Source organism: Thamnophis elegans, unplaced genomic scaffold (genome assembly GCF_009769535.1).
Source record: "Thamnophis elegans isolate rThaEle1 unplaced genomic scaffold, rThaEle1.pri scaffold_93_arrow_ctg1, whole genome shotgun sequence".
In the NCBI taxonomy this organism is placed as follows: domain Eukaryota; kingdom Metazoa; phylum Chordata; class Lepidosauria; order Squamata; family Colubridae; genus Thamnophis; species Thamnophis elegans.
In genome coordinates this window covers 183457-208556 of record NW_022473916.1, presented here as the reverse complement: position 1 = coordinate 208556, position 25100 = coordinate 183457, and the positions used below count along the sequence as shown (strand labels likewise).

The window sequence follows — 25100 nt, the reverse complement described above, 5'->3', positions numbered from 1 at the left end:
CCTCGGAAGGTGGCGAAAGTGGCACCGTTGTTAAGCAAATCTCGACAGCTGTTAAATTAGCCCCACGGTTGTTTACGCGAATTGGGCTTCCCCATTGGCGCAAAAGTGGATTGCAAAAGTGGATTATGACGGGACACTGCAACCGTCATAAGTATGAACCAGCTGTCAAAACGTCCGAATTTTGATCGGAGATGCTACGAAGGTCGTAAATCTGGAAAAACGACCCCTACGTTGATTCCCCTCCCCCGGCGTGGTTGTAACTTTGAACAGTTACTAAAGGGGTGTAGGAATACACCCCCATGCCATAAAAGAAATGAGTATTAAATATCATTTAATTTGAAGCCTTTAAATCAAGCACTCCTCCTGGCTTTTAAAAGTTTGCAAATTTCTGTCTTGGAAAGTCGGATTTGCTTGTTTCAATTTGGGGGGGAGGGGCAGCACAGACACACACAAACACACACCTATGCTAAGACACACACACACACAAATGTCATGTACAATTTAAGGGTTTAAGTCAATCCCGGTGCTTTTCCCCACCACCACCCGTTCGAGAAAGCGTGAAGTTTTCATTGCCAAACAAACTTTTAATGGCCAGAAACTGGAGAAAGAGGGGGGGGGGGGACACAAGAAAAGGAGAGAGAGAAAACCCCACAATAAACCGCATGGCGAACAGAAGGAAAAGAAGAAGGAGAAGAAAAGAATGGAAAACTAACTTTGTTGTCCCGGAAAATTTACAGCGGGAGGGAAACGAGATTGTTTAACTTGGCCCTGGTGTCAGGATGCTTGCCTTGTGAACTTAATAATAGCTGCCCTTTGTTTTAATTCGTTTGACCTTGGCTGCGATAATTTATTGTGTGCCCAGACAAAACTCAACGTAGTTTTCTTTCTTAAAATAAAATAATAAAATAAAATAAAATAAAATAAAATAAAATAAAATAAAATAAAATAAAATAAATAAAATAAAATAAAATAAAATAAAATAAAATAAAATAAAATAAAATAAAATAAATAATAAATAAAATAAAATAAAATAAAATGAAATAATGAAATGAAATAAAATAAAATAAAATAAAATGAAATAATGAAATGAAATGAAATGAAATAATGAAATGAAATAATGAAATGAAATAATGAAATGAAATAAAATAAAATAAAATAAAATAATAAAATAAAATAAAATGATGAAATGAAATGAAATGAAATAAAATAATAAAATAAAATAAAATAAAATGATGAAATGAAATAAATAAAATAAATAAAATAAAATAATAAAATAAAATAATAAAATAAAATAATAAAATAAAATAATAAAATAAAATAAAATAATAAAATAAAATAAAATAAAATAAAATCGTGATTTTAACACTCTGGTCAGGTTTGAAGGAAACTTGCCAAAACTTGCTAAACTCAAATTTACGCCCCTCCTTTCCCATCCAAAATCTGCAGAAAGAGAAATCGACTTGCGATTCCCATCTGATTTGAGATAAAAGCCCTTCTCCAGCTTGTCTGTGAAAGGGGCAGAGGTCGTTTTAATTATCATTTTTCATTTTTAAGTTTCATTTTTTTATGAAAGGAGAAAAAGATTCTTAGCCCAAGGACTTTTCCATTGAAAACCCTCGTCAGAGAAATTTAAAAAAAACGCCTCCAGTTTAATTGTACATTAAAATTTCATTTGGTTGGAGAAGCCACAGCAGGGGGGAAAAAAATAGTGAATAAAAAATTAATGATTGCTCTTTCATATGATACATACATATTTTTCCGGCGTCTGCGTGTGGATCGAAAGAGTTCAAATTATAAGATCTATGTATAAGCAGGTAATCCTCGACTTCAGCTTAAAATTTCCGTGGCTAACGGCCTTCCTCCCCCACCGTTGTTAAGCGAATCCCTGCAGTTATCAAGGTTGGGAAGGGAATCCAGCTTCCCCCATCGACTTCGTCGGTCGGACAGTCACAAAAGGGGATCGTGTTTATCTTGGGACACTGAGACCATCATAAATACGAATCTGTGGCGTCCGAATTTGGATCTGTGACCACGGGGATGCTGTGGTGGTCATATGTCTGAAAAACAGTCCCAACTCGCTTTTTTTCCCCAGTTGTCACTTCAAGCGGTCACTAAATGAATCGACAGCCTGTCGCTTTAAGCCACGTGGACTTCAATTCCCAGAATTCCCCAGCCGGCTGGGGAATTCTGGGAATTGAAGTCCGCGTGGCTTCAAAGTTGCCAGGACTGAGGAAATTTGCAAGGTCTCTGTTATTTTTATTATATATATATATAATATTTTTATTAAATCGAGGTGCTGGGTGACCTCCGACCCTCCCGCGTGGCGGTCGGTAACCGCTGGGGCCTCTGCTTTCTCCGCAGACGTTCCCACGTTCCGTTGCGAGGACTGTGACGAGCTCTTCCAGTCCAAAATGGAGATGAGGCGGCACAAGAAGTACTCCTGTCACGCCGTCGGCTCTCTGTACGAGTCCCTGAGCGAGGAGATCAAGCAGGAAGGGATGGAGGACGACCAAGGCCACGAGTGCAAGGACTGTGAAAGGATGTTTCCAAACAAGTACAGGTGAGCCCCAAAGTTCCGGTGTTTGAGGACAGGGGGCATAGACCACAACTCCCAGAATTCCCCATCCAGCTTTAATATCTGGGGATTCCCAGAATTCCCCAGACAGCTATAAGATTTGTGGACTCCCAGAATTTCCTAGACAGCTTTAAGATTTGTGGACTCCAACTCCCAGAATTCCCCAGACAGCTTTAAGATCTGGGGATTCCCAGAATTCCCCAGACAGCTAAGATCTCGGGAGTGCAACTCCTAGAATTCCCCATCCAGCTTTAAGATCTGGGGACTTCAACTCCCAGAATTCCCCATCCAGCTTTAAGATCTGGGGACTTCAACTCCCAGAATTCCCCATCCAGCTTTAAGATCTGGGGACTTCAACTCCTAGAATTCCCCATCCAGCTTTAAGATCTGAGGATTCTAACTCCCAGAATTCCCCCGACAGTTTTAAGATCTGGGGACTCCAACTCCCAGAATTCCCCATCCAGCTTTAAGATCTGGGGACTCCCAGAATTCCCCATCCAGCTTTAAGATCTGGGGACTTCAACTCCCAGAATTCCCCAACCGGTAGGGGTGGAAAATATTGGCCTAAAGTCTTTCGTTCAGGTGATGGTGACACCCCCAAAGACGAGTCTTTTGCAACCTTGAAGACTTTCAGGAGGGTCTCTCCTGCTTGAGCAAGGGGGTTGGACTAGAAGACCTTCCAAGGCCCCTTCCAAACTCTGTTGTTTTCCGTCCTTCTTCTCCCACAGCTTGGAGCAGCACATGATCATCCACACAGAAGAAAGGGAATACAAGTGTGACCAGTGTCCCAAGGCCTTCAACTGGAAATCCAACTTGATCCGTCACCAGATGTCGCACGACAGTGGCAAGAGATTCGAGTGCGAAAATTGCGTGAAGGTATGGCCCTCGGGGTGGGCGGGCCCTTGTGGAGACTGCGGGTAGGTTGGGCCAAAGGCCAATGGTGTGTCCCTCCCTCTCTCTGTCTCTGTCTCTTTCTCTCTCTCCTCTCTCTTCTCTGTCTCTCTCTGTCACTCTCTCTCCTCTCTCTTCTCTGTCTCTCTCTCTTTCTCTCCCTCCCTCTTTCTCTCTCTCTGTCTCTCTCTCCTCTCTCTCTTTCTCTCTATCTCTCCTCTCTCTATCTCCTGTCTCTCTCTCTCTTTCTCTCTGTCTCTCCTCTCTCCCTCCTATCTCTCTGTCTCTCCTGTGTGTTTCTCTCCTCTCTCTCTTTCTCTCTCTCTTTCTCTCTGTCTCTCCTCTCTTTCTTTCTCTCTGTCTCTCCTCTCTGTCTCTCCTCTCTCTCTCCCTCCCTCTCTCTGTCTCTCCTCTCTCTGTCTCTCTCTTTCTCTCTGTCTCTCCTCTTCTCTCCGTCTCTCTCTCCTGTCTCTCTCTCCCTCTCTCTCTTTCTCTCTGTCTCTCCTCTCTGTCTCTCCTCTCTCTCTCCCTCCCTTTCTCTCTCTGTCTCTCCTCTCTCTGTCTCTCTGTCTCTCCTCTTCTCTCTGTCTCTCTCTCCTGTCTCTCTCTCTCTCCCTCTCTCTTTCTCGCTGTCTCTCCTCTCTGTCCCTCCTCTCTCTCTCTCTGTTTCTCCTCTCTCTGTGTGTTTCTCTCCTCTCTCTCTTTCTCTCTGTCTCTCCTTTCTCTCTCCTCTCTCTCTCTTTCTCTCCTCTCTCTCTTTCTTTCTCTCTTTCCCTTCTCTCTCTCTGTCTGTCTCCTCTCTCTCTCCCGCTCTCTCCCCCCCTCTCTCAGTTTAGGGTCATACACTGTTACATATTAAAGTTTATATTAAAGCATGCAAATGCAAGTAGATCAATAGGTACCACTTTGGTGGGAAGAGGACAGTGTTCCTTCCCCACCAAATTAGGAGAAACTTCCTAACAGTGAGGACAATTAACCAGTGGAACAGAAGTTGCCATCAGAAGTTGCAGGGGGTGCTGGAGATTTTTAAGAAGAGAACGTACAGTCACTGGTCTGAAATACTACAGGGTCTCCTGCTTGAGTATGAGGTTGGACTAGAAGACCTCCAAGGCCCCTTCCAGTTCTATTCTGCTTGGTTGATTCCCTGCCCTTCGGCGTAGAGCCACCTGCACGACCGCGGAAATTGTCTTTGGACAATGCCGGCTCCCCCGGCTAAGAAACGGAGATGAGCGTCGCGCCAAGATAACCAGAAACAACCAAACTATGGTGCAGCTTTCCCGCCTATCTCCCAAGGTTATGCTTGTCAAATCAAATCAACACAAACACACAACAAATTCAATACGAGAAATACTGTCCTTTGTCTTCACTTCGGAAGCTCAGGAAGTGTTTTGCTTGCCCCCTCCTCAGGTTTTCACGGACCCCAGCAACCTCCAAAGGCACATTCGCTCTCAGCACGTCGGCGCGAGGGCGCATGCATGTCCGGACTGCGGGAAAACCTTCGCCACTTCTTCTGGCCTCAAACAGCACAAACACATCCACAGCACTGTGAAGCCTTTCATATGTAAGTTGCCTCAGCCACTGCCTTGCGCTCCCCCCCCCCAAAAAAATACCCCTTGAGGTTTGTTTGTTTGTTCATCAATCAAATGTATCGGATGTCCAATTTTACCGCGGGGTAGGTTGAATGGAAGGGAGGGAAGACAGAGGGGGGGGGGTGCAGGTAAATCTCGACTTATAACCATTCATTTAAGGACCTGTTCAAACTTACAACAGCACAGGAAAAAATGTGACGTATAACCCGTTTTTCACAGTTACGACCTTTCCCGCATCCCCGCGAACACACGATCAGAATTCAAATGCTTGGCAACTGGCATGTACTTCAGACGGTTGCGGTGTCCTGGGGTCACGTGATTTCCTTGTCAGGGTTCCAAGTAAAATATCTGTAACAAAAAAACAAAAAAACCAACTCTGAGGCCGGTAAATTCCTCGAAAGAATAAATTCATTAGATATGTTGGATTGGCACAGGCTGGTGAAATGCCGACTCTGATTATTCCCGCAGTTTTCACCAAATTAAAAGTAAATGTTTTTTCTCACTTTCTCAAAACAAACAGTCACGTATTCCAATCAGGATACTGCCCCATTGCTAAGTGACCCCAGTCCCCTCCTTCCGAGCATCTGCAGGGATGACCTTGGTTCCCAAGAGAAGGTATTTTGTTTTGACCTCAATCCCAACTATTCCCGCACCTCCCTGGACCTCTTCTCCGATGTGTCGGTGCTGAAGTCTCAAAATGGCCTCAGTCCAGCCAGTTTCAGGGCTGACATCCCTTTTGAGACCTTTCGACAAGCCAGGTTGACGGGGAAGCCACTTCAGGACCGTGTTACTCAACAACTGCAGTGTTTCGCTTAACAACCGTGGCAGGAAAGGTCGTAACAGGCGGCAAAACTCACCGAACAAATGTCGCACTTAGCAATACAAAATTTTGGGGCTCGCTTGTGGTCGTAAGTCGAGGACTTCCTGCACACCTTTCACATAAATCCCATGTAATTTTGTTTGGTGTTGTCCCATCGTCCGTCTCTCCGGGCCCATTTGGTTCCCGTCGGTTTAAAAATGGTTCCCACCTCTTTTCTTTTTCTTTTTATCCCCTCGGTTAAAAGACCGAGAACGCCCGTTTTCTCTCGCACCCCGACCCCGTTCTTTCATATTAATTTCATACTGGGTTTTGGTCTTTTGGTTTCTGTTGATGCTTTAGGCGAGGTCTGCCACAAATCCTACACGCAGTTCTCCAACCTCTGCAGACACAAGCGCATGCACGCCGACTGCCGGACCCAGATCAAGTGCAAGGACTGCGGTCAGATGTTCAGCACCACCTCCTCGCTCAACAAACACCGGCGGTTCTGCGAAGGCAAGAACCACTATAACCCCGGAGGCCTTTTCGCACCAGGTTTGCCTCTGACGCCCAGTTCTTTGATGGACAAGTCTAAGACGTCGCCCAGCCTCAATCATACCGGACTCGGCTTCGGCGACTACTTCCCCGCCCGGCCGCACCCGGGAGCAATTCCGTTCTCGCCCGCTCCCCCTTCATTCCCAGCTCTCGCCCCTGGGTTCCCGGGGATCTTCCCTCCCTCACTGTACCCCAGGCCTCCTCTCTTGCCCCCCACGCCCCTGCTCAAGAGCCCCATCAACCACACCCAAGAGGCCAAGCTCCCCAGCCCTCTGGGCCACTCTCCGCTCCCGCTGATGTCCGCCGTCGGCAACAGCGGCCACCCGCTCCACGTGGAGGAGAGGTTCAACAGTGCCCCTTTGGGGAACTCCTACTTGGAGAAGCTCAAAGCTAGGACTAGCGACCTGTCGGACGCCAGCGACTTCGAGGACATCAACACCACGACGGGCACCGATCTGGAGACCACCACCGGTACCGGGTCGGACTTAGAGAGTGATGCGGAGAGCGAGCGAGAGAAAACGAAGGAGAAAAGTAAACCCGGGGAGAGCAAGGCGGATTTCGGCAGCGGTTCGGCCCCCACTGGTTCTGCCAACAGCACGAGTGACCTCCCCATCTTCTACTCCCAGCACTCCTTCTTCCCTCCCCCCGAAGATCAGCTGCTGCCGATGATGGGGGCCACGAACGATTCCATCAAGGCCATCGCTTCCATTGCCGAAAAGTACTTCGGGCCCGGGTTTATGGGTATGCAGGAGAAAAAAATGGGGGCCCTTCCCTATCATTCCATGTTCCCGTTCCAGTTCCTTCCCAACTTCTCCCACTCGGTTTACCCGTTCACGGAGCGGACCCTCAACCACAGTTTGCTGGTCAAAGCCGAACCAAAGTCGCCCCGGGACCTGCACAAAATCGGCGGGGCCTGCTCGGAGTCGCCCTTCGACCTCACCACCAAGCCGAAAGAAAGCAAAGCGGCCCACGTCCTCCCTGCTCGTCACGGCGGTGAGGAGCAGCCCCTGGATCTCACGATCAGCAGCCGCATCCGGGCCAGTCATCACGGGAGTCGGGACGCCCGGAAGAACCACGTCTACGGCGAGAGGAAGCTGGCGGCCAGCGACGGCGTCCCCAAGATGAACCAAGCTCAGATGCTTCCTCAGCCTTCCCTGCATTACGCCAAGCCCTCCCCTTTCTTCATGGACCCTATCTACAGGTATTAACATTCTCAGCCTTGATGATGTTGTTGTGAGGGCCTGCGGGAAAAACCTTGAGGGACGGAGGAAAGAGATGCTGACTAAGAACGGCCAGAATAAGAGAGGGCTTGGCCCTCAGATGCATAACGGGTAGGGGAGGGAAATCAGGGAAGAACCTTTCTCACTGATCAGGCTACAAAAGGGGAGGGGGATGGCATTGTATGTGTGAATGGCCTTGAGAGGTGGAGGGAAGAGATGCTACCAGGGGTGAAATCCTCCCGGTTCGGAGCAGTTCGGACGACCGGTAGGGACGATTGTCTTTGGTTCTGCGAACCGGTAGTACTTCCGAGGATCGCGTTGCTCGTCAAAAACCTTTTTTTCCGCTTTCTAAAGCATTTTTTTCCTGCCGATTCAGGCAAATAGGCAGGGAAAAAGCTGCTTTAAAAAGCGGGGGGGAGGGTGTGCTTCAAAAGAAAGAGGGGGGGAGGGAAAAGGAGAGGGAGGGAGGACCACAAACCTGGCACTAGACGCAGCTTCAGAGGATACCTTCAAAGAGCACAGCAATCCAGGGCTGGAAGGGAACTCAGAGGTCATCTAGTCCAACCCCCTGCTCCAGCAGGACATTGTTAAAGTGAGTTTCTGTCTTTCGATACCCCCTCTCAGTCACATGACTACATAGCCACTCCCACCCAGTCACATGACTGCCCCACCACCACCAAGCCACACCCACAGAACCGGTAGGGGAAAAAAATTAGATTTCGCCACCGGATGCTACCTAAGGAACTGCTCCGATAAGAGACCGCGTAGCCTTCAGCTGTATGATGGACGGACGAAGAGGGGAGGAGAGCACAACGGATTTGAGAATCCGACCCTGGGAATTTGCGATTAAAAATATTGGAAGGCTGCTCTCCTGTCTCCCCTGGTCCTTCTCTTCCCTAGACTAGCCAGGCCCAGTTCCTGCAACCGTCCGTCGTATGTTTGAGCCTCCAGGCCCCTCATCCTCTTGGTTGCTCTTCTCTGCACTCTTTCCAGAGTCTCCGCCTCTTTCTTATAGTGTGGTGACCAAAACTGGATGCGGTACTCTAGGTGTGGCCTTACTAAGGGCTTTATAGAGTGGTAGTAGTACCTCCCTTGATCCTGATTGCATCCCTCTCTTCATGCAACTGATGGCTTCGTGTTTCCTCAAAGGAAATATAATAACTAGACTGCCTTCTCCTCCTCCTTTTCCAAAAAGTGTACAAAAGGATTTCCTTCTGTGAGGTACGTAACCCTCTCTCTTGTGGTCCAGCAGGGTGGAGAAGCGGAAAGTGGCTGACTCAGTCGGAGCAATAAAGGAGAAATACCTGAGGCCTTCCCCATTGCTTTTCCATCCTCAGGTAAGACCAAGAAAATTTGGGCGGCCAGCGTTCCCCTAACAGCCTTCGTCGTGCGCAAACTACCGTATTTTTTTCCCGGAGTATAAGACGCACCTTTCCCCCCCCCCCAAAAAGAGGGGGGAAATCTGGGTGCGTCTTATACACTGAATACAGAATTTTTGGCCTCCCGAAACCCTGCCCCCTTCGCAAAAATGGGTGCACGGAGGTTTTGGGAGGCCTCCTGGGGTCTGGGGAGGGCGAAAACAAGTGAAAAACGGGCCGTTTTTTGCTCGTTTTGGCCCAGTCCCCAGGAGCACTCTATAAGCCTCCCGAAGCCTATACACTCCCTTTTTGGGGGGCAAAAAATGGGCATTTTTGTTTGTTTTTATCCAGCCTCCAGGAGCACTCTATAAGCCTCCCAAAGCCTACGCACTCCCTTTTTTGGGGGGAAAAAACAGGCCGTTTTTTGCTCGTTTTTGCCCAGTCCCAAGGAGCACTCTAAGCCTCCCAAAACCTACTCACTCCCTTTTTTGAGTGAAAAACGGGCCATTTTTTGTTCGTTTTTGCCCAGTCTCCAGGAGCAAGCCTCTCAAAACCTATGCATGCCCTGTTTTCGCTTGTCCCCCCCCCCCCCAAGCCCCCAGGAGCATTTTTCAGGCCTCTCAAACTCTCTGCATGCCCCGTTTTTCACAAAAACAAATGAAGCGTGCCGAGGGTTTGGGAGGCCTGCAGAGTGCAAAACCTTTTTTTTTTTTTTTAATGTACCTCTTCAAAATCTTGGCACATCTTATACTCCGGTGCATCTTATCCTCCGAAAAAATAGGGTAGTTCCTGAACCAGTCAACGTTTTGAACCACGAAATGGATAAAATGCCTTTAGGAACCCCCAAGATTTAAGTTTCTTCCCCAAAAGTTCATCAAATTAAACCCATTGCATGAAGGTGGCCACCAAAGCTTGATCAAAAGTGGTTGTGTGTGAACAGAAGCTCCCTCTTCTGATGTAATGGCCCTTGGGAGAAGGGGGGGGGGAAACCATCAGATAAGGGAGCGGGACGCCCACTGCTGCATAACGGGCCGAGGAAGAAACCCACCTAACACACCAAGCCGTATAAAGAGACACGCATTCGTTCTTGCTGTCAGGCCTGTAGCCATCTTTTTTGGATCTTTGACCTGCCATGCTTTCTGTTATTCTACTATGCCTTTTTCTATGGTGGGAAAATACGGAGTTAGATGAGAGGTAGCCATAACAACATTCTTTCTAGAAAGCCAAGGCCATCCTTTGTCTCTGTACCTCTGCACCTGACTGGAACTGAGTGGGTGGAAGATACCAGCGTGGCAGTGGGAGATTGGACCATGGGATGGACTTGTGGGTGTGGGGGGCAAGATCTTGAACTTTCAACTGGGTGGGGAAAACCGGGAAGCTTTCAGATTTCGGGTTTTCCCAGATGTGTCAACGTGGCTCTCTTAATCAATTGGAACTTTGAGCAATACTTTTGCCTCGGACTCTGATTTACTTTTGGATGCTATTTAGCAATAGCAATAGCAGTTAGACTTATATACCGCTTCATTGGGGTTTCAGCCCTCTCTAAGCAGTTTACAGAGTCAGCATATCGCCCCCAACAAAAATCCGGGTCCTCATTTTACCCACCTCGGAAGGATGGAAGGCTGAGTCAACCCTGAGCCGGTGAGATTTGAACAGCCGAACTGCAGAACTGCAGTCCAGCTGAAGTAGCCTGCAGGGCTGCATTTAACCACTGCGGCACCTCGGCTGTTATTTGGAACCCTGACTCTTGCAAGGTTTTATTAACGTGGCCTGACAGTAAAATAGAACCTGTCTGTTTCTTGTCTGGTCTACCTGAGTTGAATAGAGTCATCCTGTCAACCAGGTTATCATCAGAAGAAACCAGTTTTCAGCACCTCGGAGACCTCCGCGTGCCACACGTTGCTCCCCAGAGTTCCACAGTCTTTGACGTACCGTGAAATGTTCTACCACCCATAAATCACACATTTTGGCCTTCAAACATCTCAAGTCTTTGGCCAACCGGCTCGAACACAAGCCGGGAACGAGTTGGCTGGCTGTGACAAGCCATGGCTTTGTCAATCACGTCACAACCCCGTCCTTGGGTTCACCCAAGGCTTAAAGAAAATATTGTGGCCCGCCAGTGGCCAGCACAGTGAGGAGGTTGGGGAGGAAGATGGGCCAGTCCTGGAGTCTGGGGAAGGCTCTGAAGAGGGCTCTGTGTCGGAGGCAGAGAGGGGGCCAGGACTGTCTGACAGTTATTAGCTGCCTTCGGAGTCAGACATCAGTGGGGCAGAAGAACAGCTGGAGCCTGTTCCCAGTGTACGCATGCGCAGAGCTGCCAGACGAAGGGAAGAGCTAAAGAACAGGGGTCGACTTGGGAGGAAGGCCACAGGTGGATGATGAATGGCCCCTCCCAGAGGGAATAAAAGAGGAGTGAAAGGGGAGTAGAGCTTGCAGGAGACAATTAGTTCGCTTAATTGGTTTGGAAACCTCTGGCCGAGTTTTGCAGCTATCGGCCTGTCAGCTCTCCAAGCCAGAGAAGGTCTGTGACCGTAAATCCTCCCTGGAAAGACTTTGCTGGATGTGAAGGAGCAGAATTCACAGTCAATTAATAAAAGGGGTTTTTGTCGGGATGAGGAATTTCCTTCAGGCTCTCGGGAAGCCTCGGTATCTGGCTCCGATCAGGCAATTGAGAGTTGTGGCTTTGGAAAGCCGAGCGAAACTATGGGAGAAGCTCACGATGAAGAAAGAGGAACATCAGATTCAGATGAGCAAGGAAGAAGCGTAGGACTCCGGCTGTCCAGCGTTAAGGAATTACGACCGGACAGACCCCATAACTGCAGGTGGCCATTCCAGATTCTCCCCCCCTCCCCAGATCTCTTCAGGGGATCTTGCCCTCGTAGGAGACCCATCACGCAAGGATCCCAAAAACATGCAGGTTACAACGGCCCCCCTCGTTTTCCCGAAAGAAAGCCAGGAAGCAGGGAAATGATATCAGGCCTTGAAGGAAACCTGTTCCCTTTCCAGAAAATGGGACAACGGGTAGAGACTTCCTTCACCAGGGGGGGAGGGGGGAGGGGGGGAACAAACCAGCCAGGATGTCCTGCCAAAGTCACTTTCACTGGTGACACCACCTCCAAAGGGTCCGTTTTAAAGCCCGCAGCCCGGTCCAAATCTCTCGCGTCCATCTCGGCTGAATTTGGAGGGTTTTTTGTTTCCGGAGTGGCTCTCATTGTTTCCCGCGCTGGCTGGCCGCGCTCCCGTACCGGTCCGGAATCTTTTGGGAATGGCCGTTTCCAAGGCTAAACTTAGGGGCTTCATTGTTTTCCTCGGGATGGAAAAGTTTGCTTAATAACTTCCCCCCATTTTCCTTTTTTCAATGGGGCCCCAGCCGGGAGATCAGGCCGGACAGGAAGATCCTGTGTTTGTGTGGGTCAGAATAGTAGGGGGGGGGAGAATCGTGGCTCCCGAAAGTGCAGCTGCTAAGTCTCCACGGCTGTGGAACAAGATAGCCATGCCAAGCTCAGGCTGGAGAGAGGGGGAAGGGAGATAAAAATGACCCCCAATCTGTGTTGATGGGGAGAATTGACAGGGAGAAGTGAGGGCCCATAATGGCATCTTCATTGCATGGTAGTCCTCCTTTTCCTCCCCTCCCCCAATCATCTTCCTTCTCTCCTCCTCCTCCTCCTCTTCTCCTTCTCCTCCTCCACCATCATCTTCCTTCTCTCTTCTTCTTCTTCTTCTTCTTCTCCTCCATCATCTTCCTTCTCTCTTCTCCTCCTCCTCCACCACCATCATCTTCCTTCTCTCTTCTTCTCCTCCTCCTCCTCCTCCTCCTCCTCCATCATCTTCCTTCTTTCTCCTCCTCCTCCTCAACTTCCTTCTCTCTTCTTCTTCTTCTCCTCCTCCTCCTCCTCCTCCTCCATCTTCTTCCTCCGTTCTTCTCTTCCTCCTCCATTTTCATCCCTCTCTTCTTCTCCTCCTCCTCCCCTCCCTCCCCTCCTCCTCCATCACCTCCCTTCTCTCCTCCTCCTCCTCTTCTTCCTTCTCTCTTCTTCTCCTTCTTCTCCATCTTCCTTCTCCTGCTCTTTTCTTTTCGTCCTCCTCTCCCTCTTCCTCTTCCTCCTCCCTCTACCACCTCCTCCTCCCTCTTCCTTCATCACATCCTCCTCCTTACCATTGGCTTGGTTCATCACACAGTCAACCAGATGTTGAATATTGGAAGACTGCTATCATGTCCTCCTTGGTCCTTTTCTTCTCTAAACTAGACCTACCCAGTTCCTGCAACCGTTCTTCCTATGTTTTAGCCTCCAGTCCCCTAATCCTCTTTGTTGCTCTTCTCTGCACTCTTTCTAGAGTCTCCAGATCTTTTCTACATTGTGGTGACCAAAACTGGATGCCGTAATCCAAGTGTGGCCTTAGCAAGGCCTTATAAAGTAGTATTAACCCTTCCCGTGATCTTGATTCTCTCCCTCTGTTGATGCAGCCTATGTTTAAGGGTTAATGAACACTCAGGCTAGATGATCTCTAAAACCCCTTCGGTGCCCTTCTATGCAACTGCTTGTGATTCCCTTCAGTCCCCCCCCCCACTTTCTAAACCCAAAAATTTCCAAAAAAATCAGCCCCAACATGTAGCCTGGTTGAAACTTGGCCAAAGGATGATTTCATTCTCAGTTTTTCTCCTTCTCTTCTTCTAGATGTCCGCCATAGAAACCATGACGGAGAAACTGGAAAGTTTCGCTGCCATGAAGACAGATGCCGGGGGGGCTTCCTTGCCACCCCTCCCTCACCACCCATTCAACTTCCGGTCGCCCCCTCCCACCTTATCGGATCCCATTTTGCGCAAGGGCAAGGAACGTTACACTTGCAGGTAAAAAGGGGGGGAGGTGTGTGTGTGTGCCTGTGTGTGTGTGTGTGTTTGTGTGTGTGTGTGTGTGAACCATGAGTGGGACAGACTCAGGGGCACAAGGCTGAAAGGAGAAGACACCCCTAAGTAATTCAGTGCCTTCTCGTTCTCCTTGCTTGCTCGACCCCCATTTCCATGGGGGAAATCAGCTGGAAAAATCAGGGAAGATCTCCATGCAATAAGGAAAGAAGGAAGGAAAGAAGGAAGGAAGGAAGGAAGGAAGGAAGGAAGGAAGGAAGGAAGGAAAGAAGGAAAGAAGGAAAGAAGGAAAGAAGGAAAGAAGGAAAGAAGGAAAGAAGGAAAGAAGGAAAGAAGGAAAGAAAGAAAAGTGGAGAGAAGGGAGGTAATGGAAGAGGGAGGGAGAAGGAAGGAAGGAAGGAAGGAGGGAAGGAAGGAAGGAAGGAAAGAGAAAGAAATGGAAAGGAAGGAAAGGAAAAATAAGCATGAAGGAAAAGAGACTTGGGAAGATAGGAAAGAGAAAGTGAAGAAAAAGGGAAAGAAGGGAGAAAGAGAAGAAGGAAGGAAATGGCAGAAGGAAGGAGATGGGGGAGGGAGGGAGGGAGAAAGGAAGGAAGATAGAGGGAAAGAAGGAGGGAGGGAAGAAGGAAATGGGAGAAGGAAGGAGAAAGAAACGGAAAGGAAGGAAAGGAAAAATAAGCATGAAGGAAAAGAGAGGTGGGAAGGTAAGAAAGATAAAGTGAAGAAAAAAGAAGGGAGAAAGAGAAGAAGGAAGGAAATGGGAGAAGAAAGGAGATAGGGGAAGGGGGGAGAAGGAGGAAGGGAAGAGGATATAGGGAAAGAAGGAAAGAAGGAGAAAGGAGAGGGAAGGAGGGAGCGAGGGAGGGAGGGAGGAAGAAAAGAAAGAAATGGCAGAAGGAAGGAAGGAGAAAGGAGAGGGAGGGAGGGGAATAGGGAAAGAAAGAAGGAATGAGAAAGGAGGGGGAAGAAGGGAGGGAGGAATCAAGGAAGGAAAGAAATGGGAGAAGGAAGGAAGGAGAAAGGAGAGGGAAGGAGGGAGGGAAGAGGATAGAGGGAAAGAAAGAAGGAAAGAGAAAGGAGAGGGAAGGAGGGAGGAAGCAAGGAAGAAAAGAAATGGGAGAAGGAAGTAAGGAGAAAGAGGGAAGGAAGGAGGAGGATAGAGGGAAAGAAAGAAGGAAAGAGAAAGGAGAGGGGGGTCCTTCCCTTTGCTGTGTGTGGGGGGTACGATTCGAAGCAACGGGCAACCCTCAGTCGGACTAGATGACCTCAAGGGACTTTTTCAATCGACAGGGAATAATAGTAGGAGGGAAAAAAGGTTGATTTCTTTTTTGCTTTCTAGATACTGTGGTAAAATCTTCCCGCGTTCAGCCAATCTAACCAGACATCTCCGAACACACACAGGGGAACAGCCTTACCGGTGAGTTTAAATATATATATATACAAGTTTGTGGTTTGTCATTATAGAAAGCCACAAACTTTTTCTAGGTAACATTGCTGGGAAGGAAAGGAAAAATAAGAATGAAGGAAAAGAGAGGTGGGAAGATAGGGAAGAGAAAGCCTGAAGAAAGGATGGGTAAAGAAGGGAGAAAGAGAAGAAGAAAGGAAATGGGAGAAGGAAGGAGATAGGGGAAGGGAGAGGAGAGAAGGAGGGAGGGAGGAGGATAGAGGGAAAGAAATAAGGAAAGAGAAATGAGAGGGAAGGAGGGAGGGAGGAAGGAAAGAAATGGGAGAAGGAAGGAAGGAGAAAAGAGAGGGAAGGAGGGAGGAAGCAAGGAAGGAATGAAATGGGATAAGGAAGGAGATAGGGGGAGGGAGGGAGGAAGATCGAGGGAAAGGGGGAGAGAGGGAAAGGGGGGAGAGAGGGAAAGGGGGGAGAGAGGGAAAGGGGGAGGGAGGAAGGAGAAAGAAACAGAAAGGAAGGAAAGGAAAAATAAGAATGAAGGAAAAGAGAGGAGGGAAGGTAGGAAGGAGAAAGCCTGAAGAAAGGAAAGGTAAAGAAGGGAGAAAGAGAGGGAAGGAAGGAAATGGGAGAAGGAAGGAGACAGGGAAAAGGGAGGGAGGAAGGAAGGATGATAGAGGGAAAGAAGGAAGGGGGGAGAGATGGAAGGGGGGAAGGAGGGAGGATACGGGAGAACGAAGGAGATAGGGAAAAGGGAGGAGGGAAGGAAGATAGAGGGAAAGAAGGAAGGAAGGAGGGAGGGTAACTGGGTAACATTAAAACCTAATTCCTGATTGGCACCACCCAGGCCAAAGCGGATGCCACCCTCTGCACAGAGGCAGGAGACCCATATTTACAAAAAATAAAATAAAAGAAGAATAACCGACAGCTCCCTTTTGGAATTTGATTGTCCCTTCGCCTTGACCACTGATGAAAACCAAGATTTCTGACGCTAACTCTAACACAATTCTCTCGCGCGCAGTTTTTGTATGCAAAGGGGGGGGGACTATTGTTAGAGAGCAAAAGAGATGCAGGGGGAGAAGATTTTGGGGGGGGGGCTTATGGGACCACCTTAAGCAACGGGCAATATTCTTGTAAGGAGAGGTAATATTTGGCACAGTCAACCTTTCTCGTTTCTCAAATTATGACCTCATTCCACTCACACATACAGAACACACACCCCAAAAAACCCCTTTGGGAAGCCAGTTTCAGAAAGTTATCTCTGCCGATTCCAAAAATAATAAAGATTTTTTTTGGAGAGCTGCTTGTGTTTCTAACTTTTGCACATTTGGAAAATATGCGCCGTCTGCATAATGTAGCACCCTGATAGAGAGAGACAGAGAGAGAGAGAGAGACAAACAGACAGACAGAGACTGAGAGACAAATAGAGTGAGAGACAGAGAGAAAGAGAGAGTGAGAGACAGAGAGAGACAGAAAGAGAGAGAGAGACAGACAGACAGACAGAGACAGAGAGAGTGAGAGACAGAGAGAGAGACAGAGAAAGAGAGAGTGAGAGACAGAGAGAAAGAGAGAGACAGAGACAGACAGAGAGAGTGAGAGACAGAGACAGAAAGAGAGAGAGACAGAGACAGAGAGAGAGACAGACAGACAGAGAGAGTGAGAGAAACAGAGACAGAAAGAGAGAGACAGAGAGAGTGCGAGACAGAGAGAGAGAGACAGAGACAGAGAGAGTGAGAGACAGAGACAGAAAGAGGCAGACAGACAGAGACAGAGAGAGTGAGACAGAGAGAGGGGGGGAATGGAAGAAGGAGGAAGGGAACGCTGAAGGAAAAAAGGAAAAGTGAAAGAAGGGAGGGATGAGGAAAGAGTAAATAGAGGGAATAAAGGAGGAATAAAAAAGAAAATGGGAGGGAAGGGGAAAGAAAAGAAGGTGGAAAAAGGAAGAAGGAGGAAGGAGGAAGGGAATAAAGAAGAAAACAAGAAAAAAGGAATATTGAAAGAAGGGAAAATGAGAGGGAGGTAGAAAGGGAAGTAAGAATAAGAAAGAAGAAAAAGGGAAGGAAGGGGAAAAAAGAAAGGGGGGAAAAACCCAAAGGACTGCGGGGGGGGGGGGGGAAATCGCATAATTTGATTTTTGATCCCCTCTTTACACATCTCAATGCTGCCCTCTTGAGCAAACTCAGAGGAACTGCAGCTCTTCAGATTTTCCTTCAATCCCCCCCCCCTTCTCACCCACGGGGGGGGGTGTCTTTTAAACGGGGGTGACATTTAATAGAGTGGCAGGAAAGGAAATTTGACCCCCAACTCCCCCTTTTTCTCTCTCTGTCTCTCTGTCTCTCTCTCCGCCCTTTCTCCCCTACTCCCAGGTGTAAATATTGCGACCGCTCGTTCAGCATCTCCTCCAACCTCCAGCGCCACGTCCGGAATATCCACAACAAGGAGAAGCCCTTCAAATGCCACCTCTGCAACCGATGCTTCGGCCAGCAGACCAACCTGGACCGACACTTGAAGAAACACGAGCACGAAAACGTTCCAGGTGAGCCCAGGTTTCATCTTCTTCTCCCCTGGGGCCACCCTGCTCCCCAAGTGCCCACGTCCACCTTCGGTTTTTAACCTCCTCCTCCTCCCGCTTTCCCCCCCATGTCTTCCTCCTCCTTCACTTCCTCCTCCTCCTTCACTTGTTCCTCCTCCTCCTCCCCCTCCTTCACTTCTTCCTCTTCTTCCTCCTCCTGCTCTCCTCCTTCACTTCCTCCTCCTCCTTCACTTGTTCTTCCTCCTCCTCCCCCTCCTTCACTTCTTCCTCTTCCTCCTCCTCCTGCTTTCCTCCTTCCCTCCTCCTCCTCCTTCACTTCTTCCTCTTCCTCCTCCTCCTGCTTTCCTCCTTCCCTCCTCCTCCTCCTTCCCTCCTCCTCCTCCTTCTCTTCTTCCTCCATCTCTTCCTCCTCTTTCACTTCTTCCCTCCTCCTCCTCCTTCACTTCTTCCTCTTCCTCCTCCTCCTGCTCTCCTCCTTCCCTCCTCCTCCTCCTTCCCTCCTCCTCCTCCTTCCCTCCTCCTCCTCCTTCTCTTCTAAATCTAAAAATCTCTTCTTCCTCCATCTCTTCCTCCTCTTTCACTTCTTCCTCCTCCACTTCTTCACACTCCACCTCCTCTTCTTCTTCTCCTCCCCATTCTCATCTTCATTCCTCCTCCTCCTTCTTCCACCTCCTCTCCTCCTCCTCCTTCCTTCTCCTCTTCTTCCTCCTCCTTCCCTCCTCTCTTCCTCTTCCTTTTCTTCTCCTTCTTTCTCCTCCTCCTGCTTCTTCTCCTCTTCTTCCTCCTCCTTCTCCCCATTCTCGTTCTCTTCCTCCTCTTCCTCCACCTCTTCCTCCTCCTTCTATTCTTCTTCTTCCTCCCACTCCCTTCTTCTTCCTCTTCCTCTCCTTTTTCTCCTTCTTTCTCCTTCCTCCTCCTTCTCCTTCTCTTCCTCCTCCTTCTTTTCCTCCTCCTCCTCCTCCTTCTATTCTTCTTCTTCCTCCTGCTTCTCCTCCTCCTCCTTCTCCTCTTCCAGTAAGCCAGCATGCCGGAGTCATTGCAAACCACTTGGGGAACAACGCATCTTCGCCCGCCTCCGAATCGGAACACCAAGCACTTTTAGACGAGAAAGAAGACGCCTATTTCTCTGAAATCAGAAACTTTATTGCCAATAGCGAGATGAACCAGTCGACGCCTTTAGCGGAGAAAAGGTAGGCAACATCACCGAGAAAGCTGCGGCTCATCTCATTAACCGCGGTGGACAATGGGGTTCCTCCCAAAGTTTTCATCAAGTTCTGTGTGGATTTTTTTCAACGAATGTCGTAAAATGGGGCAAAACCCACTTAACAACGTTCTCGCTCACCAACATAAATTTTGGGCTCAGTTGTGATTGTAAGTCAAGGACACCCCGCCCAGTTCTCTCTGCCTCTGACCTTTCCGATTCTCTCCCAAAGAGAAAGTTTAAGCTCTCTACAAGAATCCGGCCAACTAACAGTCAAGGGAAATGAGCGGGAGATAAGAAAGGCATTCGAGATTGGCTGGACTTAGATCTCTTGCAGGCGCGAAGGGACTCGTTACTTATGATGCGTTTGACTCCACCTTCCCTCGGGCTCAGCCTGGTCATCTCCTACATGGCCTTTGTAGACACTTGTCCTAACCTTTGCGCTCTCCCTCAACCAGGCCCGAAATCCAGAACGCCGACGGCGCCACCCACGGTCTTCCGAACGACAAAGTAGAAGATGTCGATGAGGAAGAAGATGAACTGGAAGAGGAGGACGACGACAGCCTGACGGGGAAGTCTCAAGACGAGACGGTGTCACCCACCGCCGAGCCACAAGGAGGGTATGAGGATGAGGAGGAAGAGGAGGCCGCGTCCCTCACCATGAGCTTTAACCGTGCCCAGAGGTGGGTTTCCACTCTCTTGGCGGGAGGGAGGGGACCCTCGCTTTTCTCTTCTCATTCCACGCCCCATGAATGAGTGATTTAGGACTGGCTAGAACATCCAACTCCAGAAATTCACGAGAAAAAGGCTTGCCAAGTTGTTGGCTTGTCCAAGATGTTCCCATGGTCCTCAGTTCTCTCGGAACATGGTGGTTTGAGCAAGCGATAACACCCGATCAGGGGGAGAATTTCCTTGACATGGAGAATCGCTCAAAGTCGCCACCCCACTCAGTGTACAATTCAGGCTCACACCGCTATGCCCAACGTCCATGATCAGCGATCTTGTACAACTATGGCCGTGACTGTCTACCTGTCATCCGTCCATCGGCCAGCCTGTCTGTCTGTCTGTGTCTCTCGCCCTCCCTTGTCTTGCATGCGGCTCTACAGAGCCCCCCCTCCCCTTCCTGGCATCTGCTCAACCCCCCCTCTCCGAGTGTGTTTGCAGCCGGATGGAACTAACAGGTCGCCCCTGCTTTCCCTCCCCTCCCTCCCTGGTGCTTGGTACAGGTGTACTGAGGAGAACGAAGTCGGCTTGTTAGATTTGGAACAGATGTCGGAATTTGGGAAGGGGCTGGACTTCCGCCAGGCCTCCGAGGAAGCTTTTGACGTTAAAGCTGTCTATAATTCCACCTTAGATTCGGAGGCACTAAAACAAACTCTGTTCAGGCAGGCCAAAAACCAGGTATGTTCGATCCTGAGTTTCGCAGCGAGGCTCGCCAAATTTTCCCGCGGACCCCAAAGCGTTGAGATCCTCGAGACCCACCCACCCCTTCCCCTCATCCTTGCCAGCAATTCCAATTTCTATCGAGGTTAAGGAGGGGCTGTAATTCCCCACCCCACTCCATCCCTGTGGCAGTGGTCTGTCTTGAGACTGAATAACCTGAGCAAAGCACACATCCTCTTCCAACTTTCCCGCGGCTCGAATCCGGCTGACGGTTTTCTCAGAGGCGTCCCTTTGTCCGCTTTAAAGTTGGCTCGAGAATTTCTTTCGAATTTCTCTCGAGGGTCTTTTTTGAGGAGACTCGACTGGTACAGGGTGATCTTGCATCCCTCCGAAAACTCCTTGTTGGGTCCCGTCCCCCGCCCAGTCCGTAGAAGAGTCGAGATGTCCTCCCTTCGCTGGCATCCCCGGGAAGCCACTTCCGAGTCAATAGAAATAGCCTTTGCCCAGCGATGACAACTTCGCAGAACAAAAGTCTCCTGTTGAGGTGGGGTGCATGGGGAGACCCCACCCCGTTTCTATCTCGTTTTCTGTCTAGAAAGCCGGCTCCTTTTTTTTTGTTCCCATGCATGTCTCTTGTCTTTCTCATGACTTAAAACTAATTTGCCAAAGGTTTACTAACGATTCCGTGTCCTGCTTATTTGTGCCTCGTTTTGTCATCTCCGGCTGAGAAGAGAATTTTGGGGATTTCACTCCGATATTTTATTTTCTATCAAGGACATAAATCTGCAAAGGGGGACCCCCATGGCCTTCGTTCTAAATGTTGTCTCTTATGTCTCAGGATTTTGGCGGGAGGGTGGGGGGAGACTGTCGTTTGGAAAAGCGGAGTCTTTCATTTCTCCGCCGAAGAAATCTCCCCATCGGTTCTTTTCCTACTCTAGAATCGATTGCTTTATTTAGGGGTGCCGAAGGGGCCTTCTTTCCATAGATAATCCAATCAAATTAAAATTAAATTAAAACGCAATACTGTCCTTTCCAATAAAGTAAAACCACCCGCTCTGTTCCAGGTTCTAGAGCAACCAGTTCCCAATCTTTGTGAGCAGAGAGAAATTTGCATGCCAGATTCCTTAGAGGGTCACCTTCTGTTTTAACTAGGGCAGGAAGCCCCCCCACCCCAACACAGAGATGTACAAATTTAAGCCACGTTTCTCCAACTTCAAGAAGAGTTGAAGCGTGTTGGGCACCCTGCAGTGCCCACATTTCCCTGTCTTTGGGTGATGGGAGCTGAACCCCCCCCCCTTTCCCCAACAGCTGGAAGCCCCCCCCCCCCCCGATCTATCTCCAGACCCTTCCAGATTTTGGAAATCCCGGTCGCGGATTCTGACATCGGATCCTCTCCTGTTCGCTGCTTCTTTCACGTGCTGTTTTCTTCTGTGCTTCATAGGCTTACGCAATGATGTTGACTCTTACCAAGAACACCCCCTTCCATCCTTCCTCCCAGAACCCCCTGGACGCCTGGTTGAACATGGCTGGAGCCGCTTCTGAGCCAGGAACCTTCAACGCCGTCAGCCACCTCTGAGACCCTCAAGGAGGCAGCCCCGCCAGGATCCCAGCGCGGGAGGCCGAGGTGCCCGCCCGTTGGCCTTCTCAGCTCTCCCGGCGAGTGGAAGATTGGCAGAAGGACCCCCCCCCCCTGGGGCAGGAGAAACCCGCCATGGACAGCTCCCTGTCCCATCGGTCAAGCCCACCCACCTCGCCGTCACGTCGCACCAGGCGGGAGAACGTTGGCTTCCGGTGAGGGACACGCCAGGTGGAGGACCCACCACACCCCATCCTGACCCCTCTCCATGTTATAGACCATGTTGCTGAGCCATCAAAGATGCACTTGTCCCCAGACCCCAACCCTTCTCCCCGTGAAGCCCCCAGGCCCACCTGTCCAGGACTGCGACCAAGATGGTGACATTCTACACAAGACACTCTCGCGATAAGGACCATGTTGACTCTCTCTGTTGTTCTCCTCGCCTGAGGTCCACGTGCATCCATCGTACCCCACTTTTCCTCCAGGGATTTCCTGCAAATTCCACATTTCCTGTATCTGATGGACAATGGCCCAGTCTTTTCTCGCAGCCCGTCAATTTTCTACCTAGGCTTCATGAAGCAGACTCTTCTCACTGCTTCCTGTACCTGGTGTCTTCTGAATCGAGAGGCCCGGGACGATGGGCTGGGTAGAGAGCTTATTTTTTAGGGTGTTTCGACTGCCTAAATTAATCCTCTCCCATCGATCTCAAATAAAAGCGAAGGCAACGTTCAACTTGGCCAGTGAGAGAACCACGAGTTTCACTGTGCCGAACTTTACCTTGGAATTTTTCAAATTTCCAATCCCATTACCCCTGCAAAATAAGATTTATTTTTCCTCCTGGCACTTTGGAATTTCTTTGGAATTTCCTCCAGAGATGTTCTGGATCAGGTAGTGGTTATTCGAAATTTTTGTTCCCTGTCTGGGCATTCTCCCTCCCTTAAAGGAGGATTAAAAACCTTGAGCATTTCAGCCACGATAATCAGCAAACGTTCTGTGAAAATTCTTCTTCTTCTTTGGGCAAAAAAAATAATAAATAAAAATAAAATAAGACCGACCAAATTGTCTTGCATCCCACAAAATAGAACCTTGTAGTAGAGAAACACAAGCGAATCATATTTTCTAGCTTTCATGTGTATAAACAGTGGTTCGTTAGAACTGTGTACATTCTATTTTTATTTTATTTTTAAAAAAGATTTCCTTCCTAAACCGCCATCATGTCAGCTTCCACCCGATCTTCTCTCTTCCATCCCAGTCAGGAAGGTGCAAATAAATTCCGAATTTCGCTCGGGTCGATTTCACGGAGCCGAACGTCGCCTTTGGAAATGTGGGTTTTTTTCCGAGCTCCGAGAGCAGCTCCCGACGAAAAGAGCGAGCATCCACGTTGTTTCTTCTATTTAAAAGGCAGCGTTTCTTCTTAGACTTCAGATGTTGAGGACGGATGTCAGCAAAGGATTGCAACAGAGGGAGCGTTTCCATTGTACATTTTTGCCCGGGGTTTTTTCTTTTTTCTTCCTTTTTTTTCCCCCCTTTTTCCTTTGGGCTTCCAGATTTGCAGATCTCCAAATCCGAATCTCTCCTCCCAACCTCGCCCCTGTTTTCAAAAGTGATTCTAGACCAAGATCGGTGAAACCGAATTCGAATCCAATGCAAACCCAGCCTCGGTTTAAGCTGGGCCCCAAATAATCGTCCGGCAAATGGAAGCGATTAAACGAGTGACTTTGAAACAGTTCTGCTGAGCCCACCCTCACCCCCCCCCACCTCCGGGAAAAAAAATTTATAAATAAATGTCTGTGACTTCCGACCCCCTGAATTCAACTAGTCGTTTCATTGGTTGTTAGCGTTGGCAAAAAAAAAAGAAAATAAACATGCCATTTTAATTGTTGTGTCGTCATCTATATCGACAGTCCTCGCTTAATGGCCCGTTCACTTAGCGGCTCGTAGAGTCCCTTCAGTTCCGAAAGCTACTTATGACTCAGTTCTGGGGTATCAACAGCTACACACACACACACACACACACACACACACACACCACTGCTGTTCTGACCCAGTTCACCAAATATGACAAACCCTTTGTACTTAATTAATTCCTTTATTAGGAGCGCCAGCAAAAAGTTTCTCTCTCACCATAGGCTAACAAGACCGTCCGTCCGGGAGATGAATAGTTGTCTGTTCTGACTCCCCCTCGTCCTACACCAAAGCACGCCGAGACAAAGATACTTCAAGGATTTATTAACACAGAGACTAGCCCTTGGCAGCAATCCAGCACAGACTAACCTTGGCAGCAATCCAGCCTGCCAAGCTAGCCACGAGAGTTCTCCAGCTCTAGTAAATATGTTGGCTTCTGCAATGAGCGTGTGCACATTCATTCCTTTTATAGTCTTGAGAGGAGCCTAATTACCACCAGCTGAGTGCAATTATCTCCTGTAACTGCGTAACTGTTCCTTATGCCTATTAGCTCTCCGTTGTCAGGGCATCCAGGACCAACTCCCTTGTCTCCTCCCCACTGCTCCAATGCATGACATCAGGATCACACTCCCTTGTCTCCTCCACACTGGTCCAAGGCTCAGGTGCCTCCTGGTGGCCAACCAGCCTCTCTGCGCCCTGCTCAGAGTTGGAACCCTGTCCAGGGTCCTCCACATCCTCCAGAGCCGACTCATAGGACCCCTCGCTGTCAGAGTCTGGTGGCAGCTCCAACGGCTCCTGCTGGGCCACAACAGTTGTCTGCCACATCTATTCACCTCCGCCCTCTGCCTTTGATCCCCAGAGCTAGGGTGGGGCTTTGCTAGCAGCAGTGGCTCTTCCATCCCGAGGACCGGCCCATAGATTTCCATTGCTCTCCTCTGCCTTCTGCACATCTGTGCATCATACACTGGACCCAGCTGTTCCTCCTTTTCCTTATCAGCCACCTCCAGATTTGGGGGCTGTTGACTCTCCATCTGAGGGCTGACGGACGGCCCAGGCTCCACACCTCCCTCCCTCCCTCCCTCTCTCTCCCTCTCTCTCTCTCTCTCTCTCTGCCAGCTCCCTCTTCCCCCTTGGTTGCCTGGATGCTGACCCTGATTCCCACACCTCCTCCTCCTCCTCTGATTCGGCCGTTGGAGGGGCCGGTGACCGAGAGGTCATAACAACTGCAAAAAAATTTTGATATTTCAGGTCCGGT

The 25100-nt window shown here is 49.2% G+C and overlaps 1 protein-coding gene across 1 annotated transcript; it reads left to right on the top strand.

The window, feature by feature from the left end:
• Positions 1 to 2361: 2361 nt before the first annotated feature.
• On the top strand, positions 2362 to 22013 carry PRDM16 (PR/SET domain 16; the record flags this gene model as incomplete). The annotated part of the gene is made up of 12 exons (XM_032238814.1): positions 2362 to 2560; positions 3304 to 3451; positions 4874 to 5027; positions 6215 to 7607; positions 8876 to 8963; positions 13661 to 13833; positions 15188 to 15265; positions 17614 to 17783; positions 18796 to 18970; positions 19440 to 19664; positions 20208 to 20382; positions 21806 to 22013. Coding segments are annotated over 12 exons (3113 nt in total), but the record flags the coding sequence as incomplete, so codon positions are not given.
• Between the last annotated feature and the right edge of the window lie 3087 nt (positions 22014 to 25100).